At 38.7% G+C, this 24,693-nt stretch overlaps 1 protein-coding gene across 1 annotated transcript; it reads left to right on the top strand.

Annotated features, from left to right (window-relative positions):
- The first annotated feature begins 606 nt into the window (after nt 1–606).
- On the top strand, nt 607–20,377 carry igfbp2a (insulin-like growth factor binding protein 2a). Its single transcript, XM_026159639.1, has 4 exons — nt 607–3,071; nt 16,893–17,074; nt 19,105–19,245; nt 19,633–20,377. Exons 1-4 carry the CDS (start codon nt 2,513–2,515, stop codon nt 19,783–19,785), a joined length of 1,035 nt encoding a protein of 344 aa, XP_026015424.1. The 5' UTR covers nt 607–2,512; the 3' UTR covers nt 19,786–20,377.
- The last annotated feature ends 4,316 nt before the right edge of the window (nt 20,378–24,693 follow it).

Here is a 24,693-nt window from a genome sequence, read left to right on the forward strand (position 1 = left end):
GTCAGCATCAGCAAACCTTTGAACCTTTACATAATGTATGAAGTGGATCACCTTCATCTGGGAGGAAGAGGTTACCCATGCATGCATGTCTACTAGTTTTGACAGTTAATTACAATATGAAGTCATAATCCAGCTGCGTATCTGCTGTTCGTGTGACCTTGGTAACTCCCACTAACCCCACTAACAGGATGATATATTATTTTCCTAACTCCCTGCTCATAGCTTTTACTTATCCAATCAGTAATCCAAGTAAAGGGAAACTGTATTTAAGTCAGTAATCAAAGCCAGACTTTAAACAGTGCACTCATTCATTGTCAAAGTGTAAAAAATGGACTTGTTTTCACTGATAAGATGCCAGGAGAGTCCAATAACCTTAGTAAACTCGGTTTTATTCTTATTTGTTTTAAATGACAATGCATTTTGAAATTAGAGATGACTGTGAAGTAACAGGCTTGCAGTGAGGCCTAGCAGTGTAAAATTAACTAAATACATCATATTAATCGGTAAGATAGTGATTCATCTCTCCACTGGCTAGATAGGAGTTTGAATAATTCATCAACAATGAGAGATTCTTTTCAAGATAGATGGAACTCTATTGGCTTATTCAAATTAGGAATTTTTAGTTTTAATTAGGTATTTATGTGCTTTAAGTGCTATTGAAGCATATACATTTCCTATCTAATATATCGGCAATGACCTCACCGATAGATTCACGAGCCTTGTCATCAGCAACACCTCTCATGTTGATCTGATCTCAATGTGATCTGAACTACTTCCAGATTACTGTTTTCTCAAACAAAAATTCTGCTAACAGTTTGAACTGTTCAGCTATGTTTACTGGCTTACTCTTTCAGTAATTCATGTACTATTTTTATCTGCAACTCTGTTCAGTTTATTCATGATTTGACTAAATCTAGTCATTAATTAATATTTTTTTCTTTTTGGCTTATGTGAGAGTTTAGTTAGACTTTTCTAACGTTTTGGCCATAATTCTAGCCAGCTGTTTATCAGGGCTAATCATTTAATTTCTTTATATTGTTTGCAAATTCTATTAGAAACATTTTTTAAACACATTTGCCTATTGCGTACTTACCTATTACTTACTTAGCTACTGCTGGCATATTATTTACCTACGTATTACTTACCTAGTACTTTAATATCTAGTATTTACTTACCTATTATTGGCCTAGAACAGTCTTACCTATTATTTACCTGTTCCTTACTTACCTATTATTTTCCCATGTATTCGAATAATAATGTTTTGCTGTATAACTATTATTTATTTATTATTCAAGTGCCCCCTGGGGTGATTGTATCCATTTCCGGGATGGGCTCTTACATAAAGAACTCCCTCTGTATACAGACTGAAGCACATAGCACATCAGTGATCCCATATTTGTCTCTATAAATGTAGAATTTATCCAGAGTTTGTGTTTTTTTTTAATAAGTCCATGGGGAGGAATTTAAGTAACTGACCTTGGTGGGGATCACTTTGCACACAGGGGCAGATACTGTGGCGTGTTAGGCCTATAAGCTGGTGACCATCCCAGACACATTACCGGCTTTCTCCCCACTGCTTTTCCATCCATGGTTTTTGTAACATGACATATGAGGTTCTATGTGCAAACAGCCTTTTATGCATCCCCCTAACTCACACCCCCGAGATATAAAGCAGCTTCAAATGTGCCCTTTCTCCCTCCCCATACCTCCAAGGTGAGCCAGGGATGCCGATCTTGAATGGGGCTAAATAGCATGAAATCAGTGGGTACCCACAAAACAAAATAATCTGCATTTATATCTGCGGAGTAAGGTTACACATGCCGTTTCTATTTCTGGGCCCTTGGATAAACACCTATTAGTCTGGTGCACTGGACGGGGTTAATATGGCGCTTGTTTAGCGGGCGAGCGCGACACCTCAAGGCTTGGCCTCGCCAATCAATAGGAAACACTGCTGTGTAACACACACAGTAGCATCACTGTACACAGGTATATAGGCTGGTAGCAGCTGGCAAATTTTAATTGAGTGTCAATTGACATGTCAGCCACTGTGGGGATGTCTTTCCATGTAAGGAATACTCTGCACATAGTCCTTTTGTTTGTTTGTTTGTTTGTTTGTTTATACATTCTTGGGAGTTGAGGGGAGAAGGTGCTGATTGAAACAAACAGGCTAATGTAAAGTAGTCTTTGAATATGCAAGCTGTCTTTTTCTCTCTCTTTTTTGAGCTCAACTTCAAGCCTCACATCGCTTTTGGTAAAAAACAAACAAACCTGTTTTTCATTTGTGAATAGTTTGCCAGTAATCGCCTATAAGAGGTTAATTTTGCCTTGATACGGCCATAAAAAAGGTCTGATGTAACTGGTTCAGCTGGGGAGCAGCAGTGCAGGTCATTTAAAGATAATGATGATGATTTGATCTTTCCAATAAAACACGCCATCGAGAAATATAATGAGAAAGTGTCACAACTGCTCTTCCCCGTGAAGGAAATCCTATAATCTTCCTATTTCCCCCCTAATGAACACAAGTTTTCTTTGGCCCCGAGAGCAAACCTGGGAATGTGTAGGACCCAGCAGACCTCCCAGCCCCCCGGCTTCACCTGTTCGCGTGCACATTTCTGCTCCTTCTCTCCCCCCCACACACACCCCCACACTTGTGATTGCCTTCCACTGCCCCATGATAATTCCCCCAAACCTCATGTCTGTAACGATGCTGTTGTACGCGGGCTGCAGCTTGCTGATCCTCTCCGTGTCTCTGGCCGGTGCCTCTCTGGCCGAGATGGTGTTCCGCTGCCCGGGGTGTACCGCGGAGCGCCAGGCGCTGTGCCCAAAGCTCACCGAGACATGCGCGGAGATAGTGCGCGAACCGGGCTGCGGGTGCTGCCCCGTGTGCGCCCGGCAAGAGGGCGAGCTGTGTGGCGTGTACGCCCCGAGGTGCTCCACCGGTCTGCGATGCTACCCGACGCCCGACTCGGAGCTTCCCCTGGAGCAACTGGTGCAGGGCCAGGGGCAATGTCGGCGCAAAGTGGACACCGAGGCAAGCGCCCACAGCCAGGAGCAGCGGGAGCAAACCAGCGGTCAGTCAGTTTACCGGAAACCTGCTTTTCTTCTATCAATTTTTAATGACACTGTCTAGACTGCAGGCTGAGAAACAGTGCAGAAATATTGCATTGTCATGAAGGCTAAGCCCTAATCTGGCTGAAAAGGGGACTCAGCAGGGAAGTTGTCCATATTCCTCTTCACTGCATATTTATGATACTAAACCATGTTTCCCCTCTTTTAAACACCTTTAAATAAACTGCGAGTTTGTATTTCACGCAGATTTCAGCATCTCATAGTTGCTAGATTGCTACATTCATACATGGCCTTTGCATTGCCACGCATTTGAGGGGTGTCATTTTATAATTTGTGCTACAGCAAATGACTAGTTTTTAAAGCATTTTGCAAGGCGGGGGATGTAATGTGCATTGGGTCATTCTAGTGTGCACGCAGAGAAATAAACACAAGAGATAAAGGAACAGCCACTCTGCACAGCTCATCTCAGCTGTGCACCACACAGCTGGCCCTCCTGAAAAAGCTGCCTTTAAAACACTGCAGCAGAGTTAGTCACCTGCAAAAGCCCCAGAAGTTGTACTCAGTGGGATGGACACAGAAAACAGTGTAGTATTGATGTTGACATTTCCCCCAGGGGAGTGGAGAGAAAGAAATATATAAGTAGAGAGGGAGAACGCTGAAGGAATGCCACGTTGATTGGAAAAGTGGACTTTAGGCTTTGACTAGACCTAACTATAGACTGGCTTTGACACTGACTCCATTAACTGTAGGCTGCCTACCTGGATGTATACGCTGGAGGATCACAATGAAGCCTGGAGCCAGCGAGGCTTATGTGGTTTGTGTTTGAACAAGGGCAGGTCACAGTGAGGAAGAAAAGCAAACAGCCTCATTAACTGGCTGAATTTGAGGCCGCAAAACACAGTCAATGAATGTAGAGTGGGGCCAACCGGGGTGTGATTTTTACTCATTTCCAAAATCCATGCTTTGTCAGAGTTTACCTTCAGACTGACACATGTTTACTTTGGGCACTGGAGTCCTGGAACATAGAGAAACTACCAAAAACAGGACCCATGTGTAACCCCCACTCCCTGAACACAAGAGGTCAAAAAAAGCTTTGTGATGCATTTTGTGATTTAATCATCAGCCTCAATAATTGCTTGGTTATGCTCACGTGAATAGTGCATGTAAAGGAATGAACTGAGAGTTACACAAGAGCAAAACCAGAGAGCAGACTACATGGGCACATCGTGTAAAGGCTTGTTAGACATCACTATTTCTTTGCGTTCTCTGAGGTTTTTGGCGCCTGGTTCCCCGGGTTGAAGGTTTCAAGATTTAGTTCGACGTGTCCAAAAAAACTGGTAAAAGCTTAGAAATAAGCCCTAAAAGCTGAACCTGGAGATGTTGTGGATAAAAGCTTTGGTGCTAATGCTGCTGCAGATGGAAGAGTGAAGTCTGAAACTCATGCAGCATTACAGTGAGTGGTCTAAGTGACATGCAGAGCTTTCTTGGGGCCAGAAGATGAAAGAAAGTTAGATTTTTTTTTTTTTTTTTTTACCGAAGTGAGGCTGGAAACACTTTCCTGAGGCTAATTTCAAGAGTCACAAAAGAATAAATTGCTGCTCATCCCATCATTTTTTCAAAGATACTACACTAATAGGTGCTAGGTTGATTTGTTGTGGAGTCTGAGCTTTTGCGATACGTAAGTCATCTGCAAAAAGCAAAAACACAAAGCAGCTCACAGAGGTCTCTGGATGATGAAGAGCAGCCTTTAAATGTTCTGGTTAATACCCATTGCATTCACTTTATTCCAGGAATTAATCTGGGGGGAAAAAGATTAATTTAATAATTAAGTAGTTTTATTTATTTGATCCCTGAGGAGGTGATTCTTGAGCTGATTTGGCATCTGGGCAAGGAATCAAATGACGAAATAGTACAGCTGCTTTATTTGGATGTTTATATAAATACACATCATCCTGACATCATCTTCTTCTTTGTCCATTTAGCATGTCAGCTTTTAAAAAGGAACAAAGACAAGGAACAGCAAGCTGTGTCTACTTAGAGGTGGCATTTTTACAGTTTTTTTTCTTCAAAAGAATTTATCTGATCATAGGTATACAAGAGTGCACCGAGAGCAGCTGCAGAGTCCCTATAATCTCTCTAATCAACACTACAAGTGACCCGCAGCAAAGAGGCCAAAGGTCAGAGCACCTATTTCTTTGATCCAAGAATAATCATGTAGGGAAAAAAGGAAAGAAAAGAAAAGAAGAAAAAAAGTAATGCACAGCTTTTTGTTAAAAGTTAGAATAGGAAGATATAGAAGATTGGGTGATATTAAATTATTGTTTGCAATCAAAACCAAAAGTCTGATTAGGCTTATGACAAGAGACGAATGAAAAATATCAGTGAAAATACTCAAAACAAGATAGCAAATAGGAAAGGAACACATTACTGTGAGATAAAGACTGCAGTGATGCTTTCGGCATATGTGTCTGTGGTTGAGGTTACAGTGCTTTGTTCTGACTAAAGCACCTAATTAATAGCATAACTTGGTAACAGATATTGCTTCATCACTGAAAATTCCTTTCAGTGTCATGTTAGATTCGTATTAAAACTCTTTGTACAAATAATGAAGGTTTTTGACTGGGAGTGAAAGAAAACTGACTCATTTATAATTAGGTGTGTAAAGAATACGTTTGTCTACAGCCTGATCGAGATAGGATTTCTAAGATTAAGCTCATGCATGTTGGTCAGATCTACTGCACAAACTACACAATTCAGCTCTGTTCGCGGGATCATTGAGTTCCTGGTTTAAATGATAGTTGTCTGCATCAGTGTATTATTATAACCATCTCATGATAAGTAAAGTATAATACACTGAAAGTGTATGTGCTAATTGTACATTCAAAGACATATAGCTTTTGCTTTAACACCCCCCCCCCCCCCCCCAAAAAAAAAAAAAAAAAAAGAAATCGTCTAGCATATGCTAGTAAAAAGGCTGCCCTTTATGAGATGAAATACATAAAGGAAATACTAAATTTTCAAGTTCTTGAGTTGCGTTAGTCAATTCACTTGAAGTCAAAATCTGATTTAAAATCTGCTATATGTATGCTATATATATATATATATATATATGACAGTGTGGATATGCTTTTAGACAATATTTAGCTCTCAGACTTTATACTGAAACCATTCAGATCAACATGTTGGTGCATCTTTCCCACTCTGGTTTTCATATAAGAAATTTATATACTGTAATGACATTTCTTTGAAGCCTACTTTGATAAACCTAATATCCAACTGTTTTTGTGGAGTCTTGAATATCCTGGATTGGATTCAACAGGATCAAACTGTTAGGATAGAGATCCTGAGATGATTGCTGGCACTTGACACAGACCGTGAAGATTAACAGATCTGAAATGTCAAAGTGGTCACTGTAATGTGGTGAAAAAGGGAGAAAGAAATGGGATACTCCCTTGCAAAATAATGTTCCATAAATGAACCCGTGACCTGGTTAGAAAATTGGATTCTAAGAATATAATGATATAAAATATCAGAGCGTACGTTTTTTCAGACACAACAAAATGGCAACAAAGTTATCCTATTTACTTGATTTTGAGCTGAAATGTCTTCCTATTTAAAATTAACACCCACATTTTTCCCACTACCCTGTGTTTATGCACAGTATCACTTGATATTCCATTCCCACAGAAACCTGGATCCAAATAAAGGTTCCTTTAAACAGATTGGATGGGCGTTTAATTGTTTTGACTGGAATCATACAGATACAACCTCGAAAGAGAACATGTTGATAAAAAAAAGCTCCAAATAGAGCCAGTTCCTGCACACAAGATTTCAAAAGAGTGAAGCAAATGCTGTTGTCCCCTTAACAACACCTCACTAAACGTACTGTTAATCAACCAACCACTCAAAACAACCGTCTTCCAGTGTTACTTTTGCTGTTATGGAGATGGGAAATGAGGTGGAAAGAACGGGGGGGACTCCTGTGACATCTGGTTGCTGAAATAACACTGTTAGCTGACAGGGGGCATTCCTGTGTACCTGCAGGGGCATTCAGACGGAGCCTGCAGGACTGAAATAGCTCCGAGATAATCTTGCCCAAAATGGGTATTTATGCCATCTCCCCCTGAGGCGTCAACTTCACGCATATCCGTGCCAAGAATCTCCTCTTGCCTATTGAGAACCAGAATAACTTCCCAGCCTCCAGATTGGTCAAGGGTGATTTAAGACAATACAAACACTGTCTGAAATGCAACTGAAACTGGGAGTGTAAATGGGGGCAGTTTCTGAGCTTGTTTTAATAAAGGACAAATTCTTAAAAAGTATGAGAAAGACCTACAGTTGTCGTAAGAAGATCATCAGCTCAAAGGCACAAGTTTGGTCTTTTAATGCTTTCTTTGATCTGTTCTTTTTCCAGAGTGTAAGTTTTTATTTGACCACTCTTCCTAGTAGAATTGATTGAGTTCATTTAAATTGGCATCCAACCTTTAAGCATAGTCTACAAACTTTCAATAGGGTTGATGTTGGGGCTTTGTGAAGGCTATTCCAGAAACTTAATGTTAGCCTGCTTTCCATTCCAAAGCCAGTTTTGATGTGTGCTTGGGATTATTGTCCTGTTAGAGCACCCAGATGTGTCCAAGTTTCAACCATATGGCTCATGATTTGAGGTGAAGTTGAAGGATTTGAAGGTACTTCTTCTTCACTCAATTATATCCAATGTACCAGTACCAGTGGTAGCAAAACAGCTCCAAGAACATGATACTACCACAGCCATTCTTGACAGTTGGTATAGTCTTCTTTGGTTTGAAAGTCTTACTTTGACGGCTCCAAAAACACTTCTTACCACTGTGGCCAGATAGCTCAATCTTTGTCTCATCTGACCATAAAACTTTCCTAGAAGACATTTGACCTGTCAATATGGGGAACTGCAAATTTCAGCCAAGTTGGAAGGTGCCAATTTTTAAGCAGGGGCTTTTTTCTTGTTCAGCACCCTCTAACTGTCAACACTGATGTAGTTTCCAGGTCATGGTAGACCTGACCCTACACATCCAAACCAATTTTCCTCTCACCTAAGGGTCTTCTTTCAGACCATTACAAAGCGGTGACATGTTCAAATAAGTTGTAGTTAGGTACAATTGTTTGAATGGGTGGTCTTGGAATCTGTAACTGTTAATCTTCTATAATCTCTTCTGGAGCTCCAAAGCTTAGAACTCAATCCTATTGAAAATTTGTTGACTACATTTTAATATCAGGTCCATTCCAGGAAACCAACGAAATTAATGAACACCGATAGTTTTGCCAAGAAGAGTGGTCAAATATCCACCCAGAATTATGGCAGAAGCTTGATGATGAGCACCAAAATATGTGCAACCTTTATTTTATTAAAAAAATGGTACAATGATAGATAATTAGAAGTTTGTGAACTGACACTTTTGATTAACATCTAACTCTGTAGTGTAGTGGTTAACACATGCATTATACATGGAAGGTTGATGGCTAGTGTACTCCCAAGCACAAATAAGTGGGAGGATTTTTAGAAAAAAGGGGAAAAGGGAGCAGCTGAAAGTACCAACCCTAGTAACTTGTAGTTAGCAAACAGTGAAAACTAAATATTGTTTAAAAACAAATTAATGATTAACTCATGTTTCTAAATAATAGATAAACAATAGCTAATTCTGATAAAACTGTGTAGAGAATCGGGGAAGATTCTTTGATTTACAAGCCTAATCTATTATAGTCTAGTGGCAGTAGTTAATAGTACAAGTCTAATAATATTTTTGTTATAATCGAAGTCATGTCCTAGCCAAAGAAAAAACTGTTTTTGTTGTCATTGTTTAAAGAAATCTATTTAATGGTGCCTTATTTAGTTTTTTTCTAAACAGATAAAAGTCAAGTTTACAATCATTGTTACTGACCAAAACACACAGAGTGTATTTCAGGGCTTGCAAACATCATGACTCTATCTAAATGTTTGTCAAAAAGTACAAAATGTGCATTCTTTTAGATTTTTTTGTACCATCCCACAGCCTTTTTTTATTCCTTTGCTTGTTTCAGTCCATAAACATTATAGTTAAAAAATGCTAAAAAGTTATTATAATGTAATTGTTTATTGTGACTTTAGTTGAAAGATTAATAGGATAAGAATGACATCACCACGAAAACCATGATCAGTTCCTAAAAAGTAGACCTTTGAGGTACAAGGTTTGTAGCAGAGTATTATTGCCAGCGTGATGCACTCTAAGCGTTGTCGTGTTACAGCTTGCCTCTGTTTAGGCCGTGTAAAATCTGCCCAAAGTTCACCCAGGGCTGCCGGTAGTGATGCCTAGTCTTGGATACCACAGAGCATACATACATGCTGGAGCCTGTGCAACAGCCTGCTTTCAGATGGCTGTTGCAGGCCAAAAAGCCTGCAAGGTAAACATATCTAAACTCTGCTGAGTTTGTGTTTCCAGAAAACAGCTCCACTAGGTCTTGTAATGGATTATAGTCTGTAATAAATCTACTCATTGACATATGACCTATTTATTTCACACCTTAGAGCGATGTTTAAGAAGTTAACAGAGAAAAGCTGTGCCTTTTAAAGCCTCTAAAATTTAAAGAGATCATTTTTAGGTAACTGTTGTTTCCACTTACTGAGAGTCAGAGAGATGCTTCATTTGTTCTTAATTTTTTCCCCTTTTACCTTTGTGTGCAAACACACAAAATATGCAAACTTCTAATTGAGTAAGTGGTAGCCAAAAGTAACGCATATAGTATATCTGTGTATGAAGCTTGACCTAGTTAGTGGATGTCTCTGGAGTTACACTTCAGCAAAGATTTAAACAGACAGAAATAATTGTCAGAGAAGATTGTTTGAGTTAATTACAGTGATTTCCAGTCTTGGAACCTTTCAAAACTTACTTGATTTAAAGTTCAAGGTGGGCATTTCTAGTACAACTTTCAGAAAGGTTGCTTGTATTGAGTCAGTCCTTGGAAGTCTCAATTTTGACCACGGGCACTGTCCTGACATGACTTGATGGGGAGTCATTTGTTGGAAATTACATTAACCACTGCTCATGCCATTGTGATTGTTATTTTGCCACGTGGTCACATTCTGTGCTTAATACCAACCCAAACCTACTTGCCAGATTTGGATCCCTCAGACTTTTCTGAAATTGAAATCAACAAGGCGTGCGATTTTGAAAATTGAAGGAGCCTTCAAGAACCTAGAGTTGCAAAAGCAGAAGTGCAAGATCTGCCAAATATAAATCAAATATTGTTTTTGACCGCTCGTATCTTCATACTGGGCTTAGGTTAGGCTAGCAGTTAATCAGTTAGAAGTTCAATATAGATGTCTGCAGCTCCCTAACATTATTATAAGTTTAGAGCCCCATTTTTAATGGACAGTAGCTGTACCTCCAGTAGTCCAAAAGTCTCGAGCCACCCCTCATTTCCTTATATTTTGTAAGGAGCCAGACTTTGTTGTTATTTTTTCTTTAGCAATATTTCTCCAGGCTTTCTGGAAGTCTTTCAAAGCCACTTAACACTAACATATGAATCATTCAAGCATGAGAAAAGACATCTAATTCAAAAAATGGTTAGTGTTGTGTCGATATGTAGCAGACAACTTAGCAAAGAACCTATTTTAAATTGTATCTTTAGACATTTTGTTACTGTTGGCCTGTTGGAAAAACCCTGAATTTGTTCCAATTTCTTTAATCAACAAAATATGCCAAACATAGAGCAGTTTGACTGACAAAAAAATAGCATTTTTGCACTAACATGGTGCTCCCTAAAAAGCTGTTAGCTGAACATTTGGTTTTTCTCAGCATGGTGTGCAATGTGTTATTACAAAAAATGAGGAAACTGGACAACTGGCGGACAAACGAAGAAGTGTCAGTCGTGACAAAATAGCTACAGCAGATGAACAATACCTAAAATCCATGTTTTAAGAAATAGAAAAAAATCCTGAAAGGCCCTGAAAGATACATCTGGCAAATATACTTTTCATTAAAGCTTATTAGAAATGTTCTGTCAAGAAGCCATTCATAAGGAAGGGAAACAGGGAGAAAAGGCTGACGTCTGAAAATTACACAAGAACTCAACTGAAAATCAGTGGCAACAGGTCAGATGGAGGTATGAGGCATTTGAATGTCCTTCAAGAAGCCTGGAGAACTATTCCTGAAGACTACTTAAAGAAAGGACAAGAAAGCTGCCTGAGAGAGTTTGGACTGTGTTTGAAGAATAAAGGTGGTCTCACCAAATATTTACCTCCAAGCTGGAAAGAATGGCACAAACTCTGTTCGTGGTTTATATACTGCATTTCCATGTATGTTTGCATATTTTATTGAATTGTTGCGCCTATTTCCAAATTTTCCCAGCAAAACGTAAACAAATGAAGGGTGCCACAAGACTTTTGCACAGTACTCAGTTATAATATGTATACGATGGAGCAAGAATGCTTGGTGCTTGGAGATTTCCTTTCTGAACCTTTCCATTCTCTATGGCTTGGCCAAGTCTGTCATTTGCTCACTTGACCAAAATCTGGACAATCAGACATGACACTTCTGGCCTACGTGCCACCTGGGAATTCAACATGGATCAGATATAGAAAGGAAGCCTCTCAGGCTATTGTGTAGGGATTAATTCAAGCAGTAGACTGGACAGTAGGCCTGCTGCTCTGTTGATGCTGCTGATCTCCAGCCCACTGCTATGGAGTGGTTTATACTGCAGAGGCCTAGTGCCCCCTAAAAGTGGGGTCCTGACCCTTTGTATTTGTGTGTGCGTATGTGCGTTGAAGAGGAAGCGTACTGCTATAGATTGTGTATTCATGTGTGTGTCTGTGCCTGCCCAGACTTTTAGTGAACATCTCATCTGAACATCTGACTTTTGCCCCTTTTAGGAAAGAAATGCTTTCCTCAAAGAAAATCCAGAGAGAGCACAGTGCAGCATCGTAGGGGGAACTCAAGTCCAACAACACTAGATCTATCTGATGGCAACGGGCGCCAGCACCTTGTTATTGTTTCGTTTGAAATTTCCTTTCTCCTGCTCTTTCTTAGGCCTTTTGTAATCATATTCTATAACCGGATGTCAAATTTACCTCTTGCAGGGTACAGGGAATGCCTCCTCAGTCCACCATCGCCGCTTTCATTTAAATACATTTCCACAAGTCTGCATTGTAAAGCTTGGTCTGCATAGCTGCGAACTATCCACTTGATTGGCCAACTATTTGACCTTCTTTACTGTCTCTGCTTATTTCCCTTCTTTCGTTCAGGTGTCAAGTGAAACCCTGCATAAGCGAAATACACGATTTCCACCAAAAGTTCAGCAAAAAGACACAGTGTCCTGACTCATAAATTCACCTTGTGAAATATTACTTGTAGCAGCAAGAATGCGCATCATGTAACATCTTTTCATCGAAAATCTGCTGGTTTGGAAAGACGCTCCTCTTCCACTCCCTGCCAACCCTCAACTCCAAAGTATGTTCTGTTGTCAGAGACAACAAGTTGGGCTGGACCTGATGGCCTCTTTCTTTGTTTGCTCCATCTGTCTGGAGAGCTTTTTTGTGCTTTTAGGTTAATGTTTAACAAGACTCCAAGCCGAGGAGAGACGGGTGAAGTAAATGAAAGCTGCCTGGAGGAATTTCTACAGGGACTTGAAGAGGCAGTTGTCCCTAAATTTAAATTTAAGATTCCTGTTTTAACGCCAGTGTCACTGAGGGCATTGTTTGCTCCTCTGGGAATGTGTATTTCTGCTTTAAAAGGATTAAAATCGACACACAGGATTAATCCTACCGAATTTGGTGATTTTTCTTTTGATCCTTTTTTTTTCATATGATTCGCCCACACAGCTTTTCTCATGTTTATTTGTGTTCATTTGGGCACAATGGAAGAATTCTCACCTGCCACACAGGGGGCCTGGGTTTAATTCCTCGCCAATGTAGAGTTTTTATGGATTGGAACATAACTACTGGGCTCCTTTCTTAAGATGGCCTTCAAAGAAACTTTGGCCAAGTTGCCCCTGATTAGTGTGTACTTAAAATGTTAGACAAGGTGCTAACATGATAGGTAAAAGAGGACTTCTATGGAAGTGTGTGCAATACGCTGAGGCTTGTAGTAAGAAAGTGCTTTGAGTTCACAGTTAGAGTAGAAGAGTGTTATATAAGTACCAGTCCATATACATTTTAAATGGGATCTGATCTATTTTTAGCTTACCATTTATTAGCTAGTGTTAGTAATTTTACGTGCTACTCCATTTATTCTACTTTATTTAATGACCCACTTTCTCATTTACTTGGATATTTAAATGTTCATCAGTAAACACTATTAGCTAAGCACTTAACTACTAGCCATATATTTGGACTGGTACTTACATAGAACTTTTCAACTCTATTTGTGCACTGAAAGTGCTCTCTTACTACAAGCCCATTCATACGAGCACTTTTAGGTTAACTTTCACTTCAATGGGCAAAACTCAGGTTTTAGTACCTTGCCCACAGATACTTCAACATGCGGACTAGAGGAGCTGGGCATTAAACCACCAACTTTTCAGTTGGCAGCTGATTTGCTCTGCCTCCTGAGCAACAGTCACTCCAAATTAAAAACAAAAGAAAAAAAACGTTGTTGAACTTTGGCTTGATTCTTCTCAGGAATTAAGCCACTCATTTTCTTTGGGAGGGAAAAGCCAACAGCAGTTCCTCCTGTAGATGATCACATTTTTATTCAAGTAGCATGCTTGGTGATTTCATTTAGAAAGAAAACTGAAAATCTGTATTTTGGAGTTCATTTTAAAGACACCACAATTAAATCAATGTAGTGGCATAAAATAGACTTCTATGTATTATATGTTTGGGCTGCCAACTCAAATCAAGGCTTTAAAAAACATATGTATTTACCGATTAGCTCCACTGTTAAACTCACCTGCTTAATATTGTGTAGGTCTCTTGTGCACAACCAATAAAAAAGAAGCTTGATGTGTATGGACGCAGGGGTAAGTGGTTTTACTAGGATCTTCTAATTTCAGTCAAAATCACCATGATAAATCCTTGGCAAAGTAGAAGTAATACAAGTAGCACCAGTACAACTAGTAGCATTAGTAGTAGAATATCAAGGGTGTCAAATCCATTTAAATCACTGGCCATGTACAGCCCACTTGAATCCTAAGTGGGCTGGAGCAGTAAAGCTTAAAAAATGTTTCCCTTACTTTACGTAAGGGAAATCCCTGAGATGTCTAAACCTCTGAACGCTTCGTGAATCACATTTGATACATGAGTTTTTGTGAGTTTTCGAGACTTCTCAAACATCAATGTGATTTTTTTCATAGAAAAACCTAAAAAGAAAATTGCACAATAAAATGTTTTTAAGCAATAAAAGTTTTTAAAAAAATGAATGTGGGAGATGTGACGCAAACAAAAACTCAGGTATTTGATTTAATATTTAATTAGTTATTTTTTAATTTGCTAGAACACCTGATTAAAAAACATTTTAAGAAAGAATTTTCTGTCAATTATTTCACCGTTCAGCCTTTAAATGGGTTAGAAACAAATATTGCAGTTCTGGCGATACATTTCAGTTTTTCCAAATTGAAAAAAGAAATGCTGCTGCAGTAAGTCAAAGACCCATCGGCAAGACTCTCTGGGCTTACACTGTCATGGAAATGAAAAATAAATTTATTGTGTAAATTAAATGTACTTAATGCACAGAAAATATTCCATTTTCAATAAAAAAAAAGAAAATGATATTGTAAAGATTAAAAAAAAAGAAACATTTCAGTCTTAAATTGAACACTAACAATAAAAAAAAAAGTTATCACTCTGCTGTATGACAGGCTGTAGGTTAAATCTTTGTCAGCAAGAAAACAGTTAAACTCGTGAAAATACTGTTAGAGGTCCAATTTTTATGGTGTCCTTCTTTAAAATTTCCACATTTTTCCAAAGCCACCCACTGGGCCACTTTTGGCCAATGGGCCATATGTTTGACACCCCTTCACTACATGGACAAAAGCACTGGTTTTCGTACACATCACACCTACAGGAAGCTGCTCAGCCATGGAAACCCTGCCATGAAGCTGTCCGCTCACAGTTTTTGTGCTGATGTTAATGTCAGTGGAGGTTTGAAGCCATGCAGTTACTGACAGAAAAGAGTGTTGTTGATTTTTACGCACTCAGTGACCCCGCTCTGTAACTTTGCTTGGTCTGCTACTTCATGACTGAGTTGCTATGTGTCCCAAATGCTTCCTCTTTGCAGTAATACCACTAACAGCTGATCTTGGAATAACAAGGAGGGAAAAACTTTCATAGTATCACACTCGAATTCAGTGAGATCTTTAGAACGACCCATTCTGTCACAAATGTATACTGCATGGTTGATTTTATGCACCTGTGACAAGTGCGGCCCATCTCTTTTGTCCATACAGTGTAACTTTACATATTTGATTATATCCATTGTATTTTTTTATCAGCATCATTAACATTTGCTCGTGGGACTGATTCACACTGTAAAGCCACCATGGAAACTTCATCATGACGCAAGTTCAGTAGTAGCCAACATTTCTCAGCTCATAAGCTGGTCAAGAATGTGGGGTTTCTTCTCTCTTAAGAGAAAGGAAATATTTCCAGTGACTCACTGATTGTGCTGATACATTTCACAGTGGTTTGGACACATTTTGTGGAAAAGTCAAATGCGTTAAATAAACTATCACAAGCTCAGGAGACGTGCTTGTAAAAATGCAACAAAAAGTAAAACAAACAATAAAAAAACAGCCACAAACACAGATGTGTTACATACAGTATGTTCTGTGTTTATATCAAAATTAAGTGGAAAAAATGCATTTAAAACATTTTAATGCTTTTAAACACCAAACAGATTATGTTGAACCTTGTGCTTCATAGTTTCATGATTTATACAAGGGTAGATTTGCATGAGTCACACTTTACAGTTTTTTATCATATATCGTCTGAAACAAGCTGTTTTACATCTTCAACATTGCCAACCTACCTTTAAGAGCATTTCTTTCCCTGATTGGCTCAACTGAGCCGTGTGCTTGAGATGACCATATTATGCACTGAAGAAAACAGTGAAAGATTTGGAGGAGTCTGAAGCTTTAACTCCACAATGATACATTGTGTTTATTGTCTATCTAACTATGTCTTACATACACAATGAAAAATGTTTTTTGCGAATATATGTCTTTTATTTCCTATTTAGTCTATAAATTCTGAAATTAGCTACTTTACATGGATATTAGGCTGATTTATGTCACCAAGACACTGTTTGAGATGACATTGCATCTTACAACCGTTTTTAGCTTTGAAGTCTTGTTTCAACACGTCCTAGTAACAATTCACAATTTAGACTTTTGTTAATACATGGGTCCTGGGTGTAACTCCACCATCTGGCTAGGAATTATTGCTGTTACTCCAAAGGACATGCTGTTATTATTTATTCCTGATGGAGCTCAGTCTCGGAGGTCAATCTCACCTCTGCCCTGTAAAAAGGCTATCAGTGGTTTTCTAAGCACCTCTTTTGTTGCTCTGAAAAATGATCTGTGCAATCTGGAGTGTGTCTCCTGTCACTTCCAGCAGCTGAAAATTCCGTTTCATTACCAAGAGAATGACAGTTAATGGGAAACAGAGTGGTTGAAAGTGCAAAGACACTCTAGGTTGTCAGCAACGTGTCCCCGAACAATAGCCATAAGAACTTTCCTGGCTAAACCGCACAATGTTACTGAGCCGTTAAAAAACAAACAACCAAAAAAACAAAACAAAATTCTTTATAGCTTTTTGATCTTTTTAGCATTAGAATGAAATCTTAATCTGCTGCTTTTGTGTCATTACCCATCATCCACAGGAGAGGCTGTGGAGCTGCAGCCGGAGCATGGCGCGAGCGAGATTCCCGGTATCCGAAAGCCCAATAAAGAGGCCGCCTGGCTGGGGCCCAAGGAAAGCGCCGTACGCCAACACAGACAGGAGATGAAGACCAAGATGAAAACCAATAAGGTGGAAGAGGTGAAACCTACTCGGCCCAAACAGGCAAGGCGAAGTGGCGTGTCTGTTTAATTTCTGTAGAGGTTTAACAAAGTCACACTCATGTGATTTTAGCAGCTGTATTTACACTGATGTGTTACATTTTAATAACACATGGGATCATTACAATAATCGGTTATTTTAAAGTCTGGTAAGATTTTGCTTTGAGACACTGGGATCACATGAAGCTTGCGCCACATATCAGATGTAGACGCTGAGGTGAAATCGCCTGAATTATGCCCTGCAACAGAGCTTAGTGTTGATATAAGATTGTATAAACTGAGTACATCTACTGTAGTCCCTTTGAGTGTGGAGGAACAGCTGCACTCAGACTTCACAGACATGTGCTGCCCCCCTCTGGTGCTGCAGGTTCTTTTAGACGGCATTGAAGATATTTAAATGGACGAACCCTCAACCTTTAATACCCCTGACCTGCTCTGAGTGAGATTTTTGAGAAAACCTCATAATTTTTATCCATCATCTGTCCACTAAAACAATCAGGTAAAGGTTAAATTGCTTTGCTGGGAACTTTAGAACTTCTCAACAAGATTTCTGGGGGTTACCGATGAGTCATTATTCACAAGTGACTTTCATAAACAGAAAGACCTTTAGCTGTAGCTGAACCGAGTCAAAAATGTGCCAATAGCTTTGCAAACCTGCTGTTGATGTGCATTGGAGAAATTGGTTTTAATTGATTTTAAAATAAATTTTTAAAATGTGAAAATTAAGAAGACACATGAATGAACAGATGTTTGATTTTCAGAGGGAGCCTTGAAGCTCCAGCACACCTAAATGCCACTATGGATGCCCATGGGTTACACTTGCTACAGCTTTGCAGTTGAATTGAATTAAATTCCTTTCTTTCCAGTACAACAAGAGTCAAGGTCAACTTCTCCTTTCATACAGTAAAACTGAAAACAAAACTCCCTAACGGTAAAAAGCGATTGAATAATATTATAAAAGACAATACAAATATACGATGTAAGTATAAAAGTATGAATACAACTCAAGTCTCTTCAAGTCATTGTTTGTATTGTTTGTACATGTATTACTTGTACTGTCTCTCTAGTGTTTTCGAATCCTGGTTTTATTTATTAGTTTTATTTTATTTCTTCTTCTTATTATTATTATTATTTGTATTATTTAACTTTATTTATAATAATTTAGTATTTTTATTTATTTATTGTATTCAAATCTTTCTATGACTGCTATCTGAAACGAGTCTAAGAAAATAAGGATTGCACTCTACAGAATAAGCACCCTGTCTATATTAATGTGTGCATATAACAATAAACGACTCTTACTTCTATATAAATGAAACAAGGTGCAGTATTCATATAGTGCAAATTGTTTAAAATATGTCTGTAGAGCCAATTTTGCAGTAGCGAGCTGTACATTTTTGTGATTTGGCTTCACAGTTTCAGTTTTGTTTGGTTATTTTATTTGAAAATTAAATTTTACTGATACACTGTCAAATCCTAACAACAGTCACCTCATCGCCATCTAAAGCACACGTACACACCGCAATAGTTTATTTTCACATCCTCGAGAGACAAAATAACAAAGTGCAGTATGACAAGAGGGACACCTCAATGTCAACCATATGTATTTAATTTGTGTAACATACTGGGATATTTATAATTTGAGCTATTTTGTTGTGTTTTGTAACTTTGCAATATATTGTATTATTTAATTTAGTTTATCTACTTACTGTTCTTACTGTCTCAGAGCAACTGTGACCACATAATTTCCTCAGATATTAATAAAGTATTCTGATTTTGATTCTCAAGGTGCTTTTTATTGCAGGGTATAAGGTAAAGACCTTACAATAACACAAAAATGTTAGTTTCAGTTTTTCTGAATATTATTCTGTGAATAGCCAAGATTTAGGAAAATCCAAATTGTTATTACGAGAAGAAAGAGAAAAAAACAGCCCTTTGTAAACGCAGGTGACTCACATGTAGTTATAGTTAATTATAACAGCCTTGCTGTGGACGTGACAGGCTTGTTGTTCTTATGTTTGCTTTTTTCTAAAGACTCAGTGTCAGCAGGAACTCGACCAGGTCCTCGAGCGGATATCCAAGATGCCCTTCAGAGATAACAGAGGTCCTCTGGAAGACCTGTATGCCCTGCATATCCCCAACTGCGACAAGAGGGGGCAGTATAACTTAAAACAGGTGACTCTGGGCTTTTTGGGAAAGAGGGCGGTAAGCCCAGAGGTTATACCCAACTGATAATATGCAGGTATGGAGAGGGGAGGTGGGCATCGCAACCACCATCTCTAACAAAATAATCCGTTGCACTGACATATCAAATCCTACAGTCATTTTCTCATCATAATACTGATAATAATAATAGTAATAATAATAACAGTATTAATAATTATTATAATGATAATAACAATTCAACTAATTGAACACGAATTACTAAAAAGGGGGGACTGCACATTGTGACCTGATAAGCTTCTTTTTGTGCATGCACTTTATAAAACATGTATAGTAAGACTGCTAGCTTAGCATGAAACGTGCAGGTAACAAAACTACAACATAAATTCTGTTTTTCAGTGCAAGATGTCTCTCCATGGTCAGAGGGGGGAGTGCTGGTGTGTCGACCCACACACTGGCCGACCCATCCCATCAGCTCCGACCGTGAGGGGTGACCCCAACTGCAGCCAGTACCTCACAGAGCTGGAGCTCCCTGACATGGCCCAGATCTAAAGTGGCATCAAACATCCCAAAACATAAAAGGAAAAAGAAAAACTGTAAAGAGGTTGGGAACAAAGAACATCAGAGTAAGCTATGTATTATCTGTCTGTGCGTATGTGTCTTTAGTTCGTACAATGACACTGACATTTGAAGTCTTAACCACCAAAAAGGATTAAATGATAGAATCCAGCTTGCTGCGTAAGATGTAGCTGCAGATTACTTTTAGAGGGTGGAGTGAGTGGAGATAAGACTCCCTTTTCCCACTTAGATATTCAGTAGGCGTCATCTGGAGCGTCGGTGACTATGCTTTAGTGATTTTGACTTTGCTCGGATTGCTTTGTTATCAGTGTTTTGTACTGTATGCATTGAAAAATGAAAAGCCTTCAACATATGTGATGTTTCGAGGTGTGTTTTAATGCTCTAGCTTATAGACTACTGTTGGTTTAATACTATACACTAGGCTTTGAGTACACCTGGCTATTAATACAAAGTATTAAAGATGAAATGTAGTACCTGTTGGAAGTAGCGTGCATTAAATGTTCAGCCGAAGGACATGACCGTAAGTGATAAACAGATAATGCCATTAAAACTACGATACAATCAATCTGTGCACGTCATCATTCATGTGATGTGAATGACTTGAAAGCTTTTCAGAATGAATGAGTGAACTTCACAATGTTCAAACCTTGGAGATTTAGACTGTCTTTGCAAAAGTCTCAAGCCATCCCTCATTTCTTTATGTTTTTCTTCATAGAAGCCAGATTTTTCTAGCTTCTAAAGTTTTAACCCACTTAACAATGACCTATGAAATGATGGGTCAAGACTTTTGCACATTACTGTATGAATAGACAGTTTTATAATACCATAGCCTGCATTTCCCCAAGTGAAAACATTAAATATAGTCATACCGTTTTGAATTGAAATAATCTATATTTTGGTGCATACTTTATTGACTTTGCAGTTGTAGCTTGTTCATACTGACCCCAGCAAGCAAAACTGCAGGTCTGAAAGTGTGAAGAAAACATGGTCTTTGGATTTTATCACATTCTGCAGAAAACCCGATTTACCCTGTCCTCTATTATCAAATCTCACAATAACAGTGATCTCCAAGCATTTTATTTTATAAGGTCAAGACCCAGCAACAGGGAAAAATCACCTGTGGGCAAGTGCAAAGCAACAATGAGAAGGAGAAAAAGTCCTTCCTATAAAAAAATGAAATTGGGTGGTTGTTACATGTACAAGATTCAAACTTGTAATTTGAACTAAATAATTTCATGTTTCTATGGTGAATGTAATTAAAACATGTAGCATCTGCATGAAATTCAGCAACTTAATTTGTTATTCTTGAGATGACATGATACAATCTAGTAAGAGTGGTTAGTTGCCTGGACTCGAGAAATTCACAAGATCACATTAGATGTCAAACTACAGGAAAATCGCTGGAGTTTTAAGAGGCAGACAGCTACACTCACACCACGTGTATGCTATTGCTATTTATTGTGGTTTAACCTGTCAAGGACAAAAACGTACAGAAAATTCTGCATCAAGCCTTGTAATCATAGCTTTCCTACTTTTGTTAAGCCTGGTTTGACAGCTTGGTGGTGTGATGGTTAGTGCTGTTGCCTCACAGCCAGAAGGGCCTGCGTTCAAATCCACAATCTGGCTGGTTTGCAGTGTGTATTTAGAGTTAGGTTAACTGGTGATTATAAATTACCCATGAATGTAAGTGCAAATGGTTGTTTGTCTCTATGAAATCAACAACCCCATATTGGTTCATTAAGCAAGACTAGCAGTAATTGCCTTGATTAACAAAGTAGTTGTTCAAACAACAAGTTTTCATTGTATTTTCCTAAAGTTTTTCACTTGTGTAGAATGAATTAAAACAAATTTCACTTTACGTACTTCAATAAATCACTTCAAGTCAATGTAAGTATACTACGTTGATACGTAATCTGGTTACATTAAACCACCAAATGCCAAATGTGTTGGTTTGACATGGTCAAAAATGGGTTATTGTACTTGGTTAAATCACGTGGAAAAAGGTGCCATGATTAAATTGTGTTCATCCAACAACAGAGTGTAGGAAGAAGAAATGTTAGGACAGGCAGGCGTTCACTCTGAGTGGTTGGGGAATGAAGGTAATAAGATGAATGGGGAGTGAAAGACAGGGGAGTGAAGAAAGGGTCCTAATGGCATCATGTGAGGTCCTCTAGCTGCCAAAAAGAAAAAATAACGAAAGGTTGGCTTAGGGTTATGTGATCCAGCCCTAACTATATGATTGATCAAAAAGGAAAGTTTTAGGCTTAATCTTAAAAGTAGAGAGGGTGTCTGTCTCCTGACAGGAGAGGGGCCTAATAGCTGAAGTCTTAAACTCCCATCCTACTTTTGGAACCACGAGTAAGCCTGCAGTCTAAGAGTGAAGTACTTTATTGGGATAAAATGTTAGCGTGAGGTCTTTAAGACATGACAGAGAATAATTGTTCAGGGTCTCAGAATTCTGGATCTCGCAGAGAGCCGATGAAGACAAGCTAACTTCTCTTTGTCATTTCATAAGTGCTCTCGCTGCAACAGATAGCAGCCAAAACCACTCAGTGATGTCACAGAGAGCCGTTCTGCTTTGACAGCAGATGGAAGCCACCTGCGTGAAGACTCACGGGCTGTCTTTAACAGCATCAAGGTCACAGAGATAGCAAATCGCGAAACACACAACTACTGACTCAACATGTTAACCATGGAGGCCCCTCATTAAATACTCGTGACAAAAGTGCAGACGTACAGTTTTTGTGAGTACATGAACTTTATTTAAATAGTGATTAGCCTTTACAAAAAACAAAAAAACGAGTACATCAATTACACACCTGATAAATATTTCACCATAATGTTCACATTAAAGTGTTCAGAGTGTTACTGTGTTGTTGTGTTTACACGTGTGCCTGAATCAACAGCATGACAGAGGCTTGCACTGAGAAAAACAGGCTGATGTGCCGCTGTCAGTGTTCCCCAACCATCGTGATAAAGCGAGGAGACATTTCTATATTTCATTGACTGAATACTAGGATTACACAACAAAATAAACAGCAAATTAGGCAAATGCTTGACAATAGAATAAATCTTTTCCTCTGTCGTCATAGCAGCACTTTGACTGGAAGATCACGATAGTCTTTGTCAGCAACCGACTGAAGAGTGAAAACCACATCCACACCTAAAATTGTTTTCCTCTTTTGGGCTTGATCTGTCCCTCATCCAACAGCTCTGTGGAGCCACATGCAAATCAAAATTCAAACTGGCGTGGGGCAGAAGGCACTTGAATTTACATAAAAACTCAGCGACCTTGCTCTTCGCAAAATGAAGTACTCGATGAACCCTGAGAGCAAGTCACCATTGGCCAGCACATTTGCCTGTGTGGTGGCAGTGAAGACCCTTCACATGGAAAAAATAATCAATGCGGGGCCTTTGCATATGATTTGTGTGCGAGCTGTGAAGGGAAATGCACAGCACCGAGTCTGGCAGACAGTAGTTTGAGCAGACTGCTCATGTGAACTGAAATCAGAGCTTTTGAGAAGCTGAGAACTACAAGGGTATGGTACGCTTAGCACACACACACATACACACACACACGTACAGTCACACTCAGGAACATGCACACATACTTTATACATACATTTACAAACAGTGGAAACAGCTGTCTGGAAAGTGAAAGTTCTATGGGTCTGTCTCAGCTTACACCAACATCAATAACAGAAAATTAAGAATGTGCGTAAATCTGACAATAAGAAAACTCACGGGTTAAGATGGCAGGACCTAATGTCCTTCCTCATAAGGGCTTATTTATCAAAAATGCAACCTGCTTGGAACATCCTGTTTCACAAGCATACAAAGCTCGGCTGAGAATAGCACCAGCCACAAATAAGTTTAGTCCAAGTGCACTGGAGGACAAAAAAAAAGATAGACTTAGCTGACTAGGATGGAATTTTATAGGTTTCTTTTTCTTAGCTTGAGACAACCAGTTGAGATGAGGAAATTACTAGTCCCAGCGCAATAACAATCTGGCACATAACCTACCTCTGCTAAATTGCAAACCCTTGTTTTTGTACAAATTAAGCAATCAACAAACATAACTTGTTTAATTAGAAAGCGTTGGAGACACAGGTTTACTTCCTTTTTTTTCTTTTTTCGATCCGCCAAGCTAACCAGCTGCTACCTCTAGCATCATATACAAAACAATGATCCGAGTCTATGCTACTAATCTTCTCATATAACTTTCATTGTCTCAGCCAAATAAATGTGCTGTGTTACTAAAATGCCAAACTTCATTAATGCTTGTCAGCTTCTCATAGCAAACCTTTTCATTTCTGAATCTATGTTGATCATAAAATTAGCTGCATGACTATAATGAAAAAAGTCGCTGTTAGCTTATTTTGAGCTACAAAAATGCCTAACAAGTACCAGTAGACTGAAGAAGTTACTTGGAAGTGATGAAACGTTTCTCCCACTGAAAACGCTACGTCCAGATGAACAGAATCAACCACTGTCACCTTTTAAGTGACAGTGGACACCTACAGCCAACTTAGTCACTGTGTCACAATGTGTATACATCCTTTAAGACACTTCCATGTTGTACATTATCTGCACTTACACTCTGCATTCATTTACACAGTGTAGAATTTGTGAAAATGTACAAGTTATCAGTCATTAGACCACAAAATAATAAATTTTTCAACACTGAAGATATTCTTCTACATTAAATGCAGATAAATTAGTGCGTGGCGGATATAAGAGTCTTAAGACTGATCTCCATACCAATATTTGGCCAACGTATAGGGTGATATTTTCTTTACATTCAGATTCTCCCATCTCTGCTTCACCTATTTAAATTTAAATGTATTTTTATGCCATAAATTTTGATTTTATCCGGTCATT

This window comes from Astatotilapia calliptera, chromosome 23, assembly GCF_900246225.1.
Source record: "Astatotilapia calliptera chromosome 23, fAstCal1.2, whole genome shotgun sequence".
In the NCBI taxonomy this organism is placed as follows: domain Eukaryota; kingdom Metazoa; phylum Chordata; class Actinopteri; order Cichliformes; family Cichlidae; genus Astatotilapia; species Astatotilapia calliptera.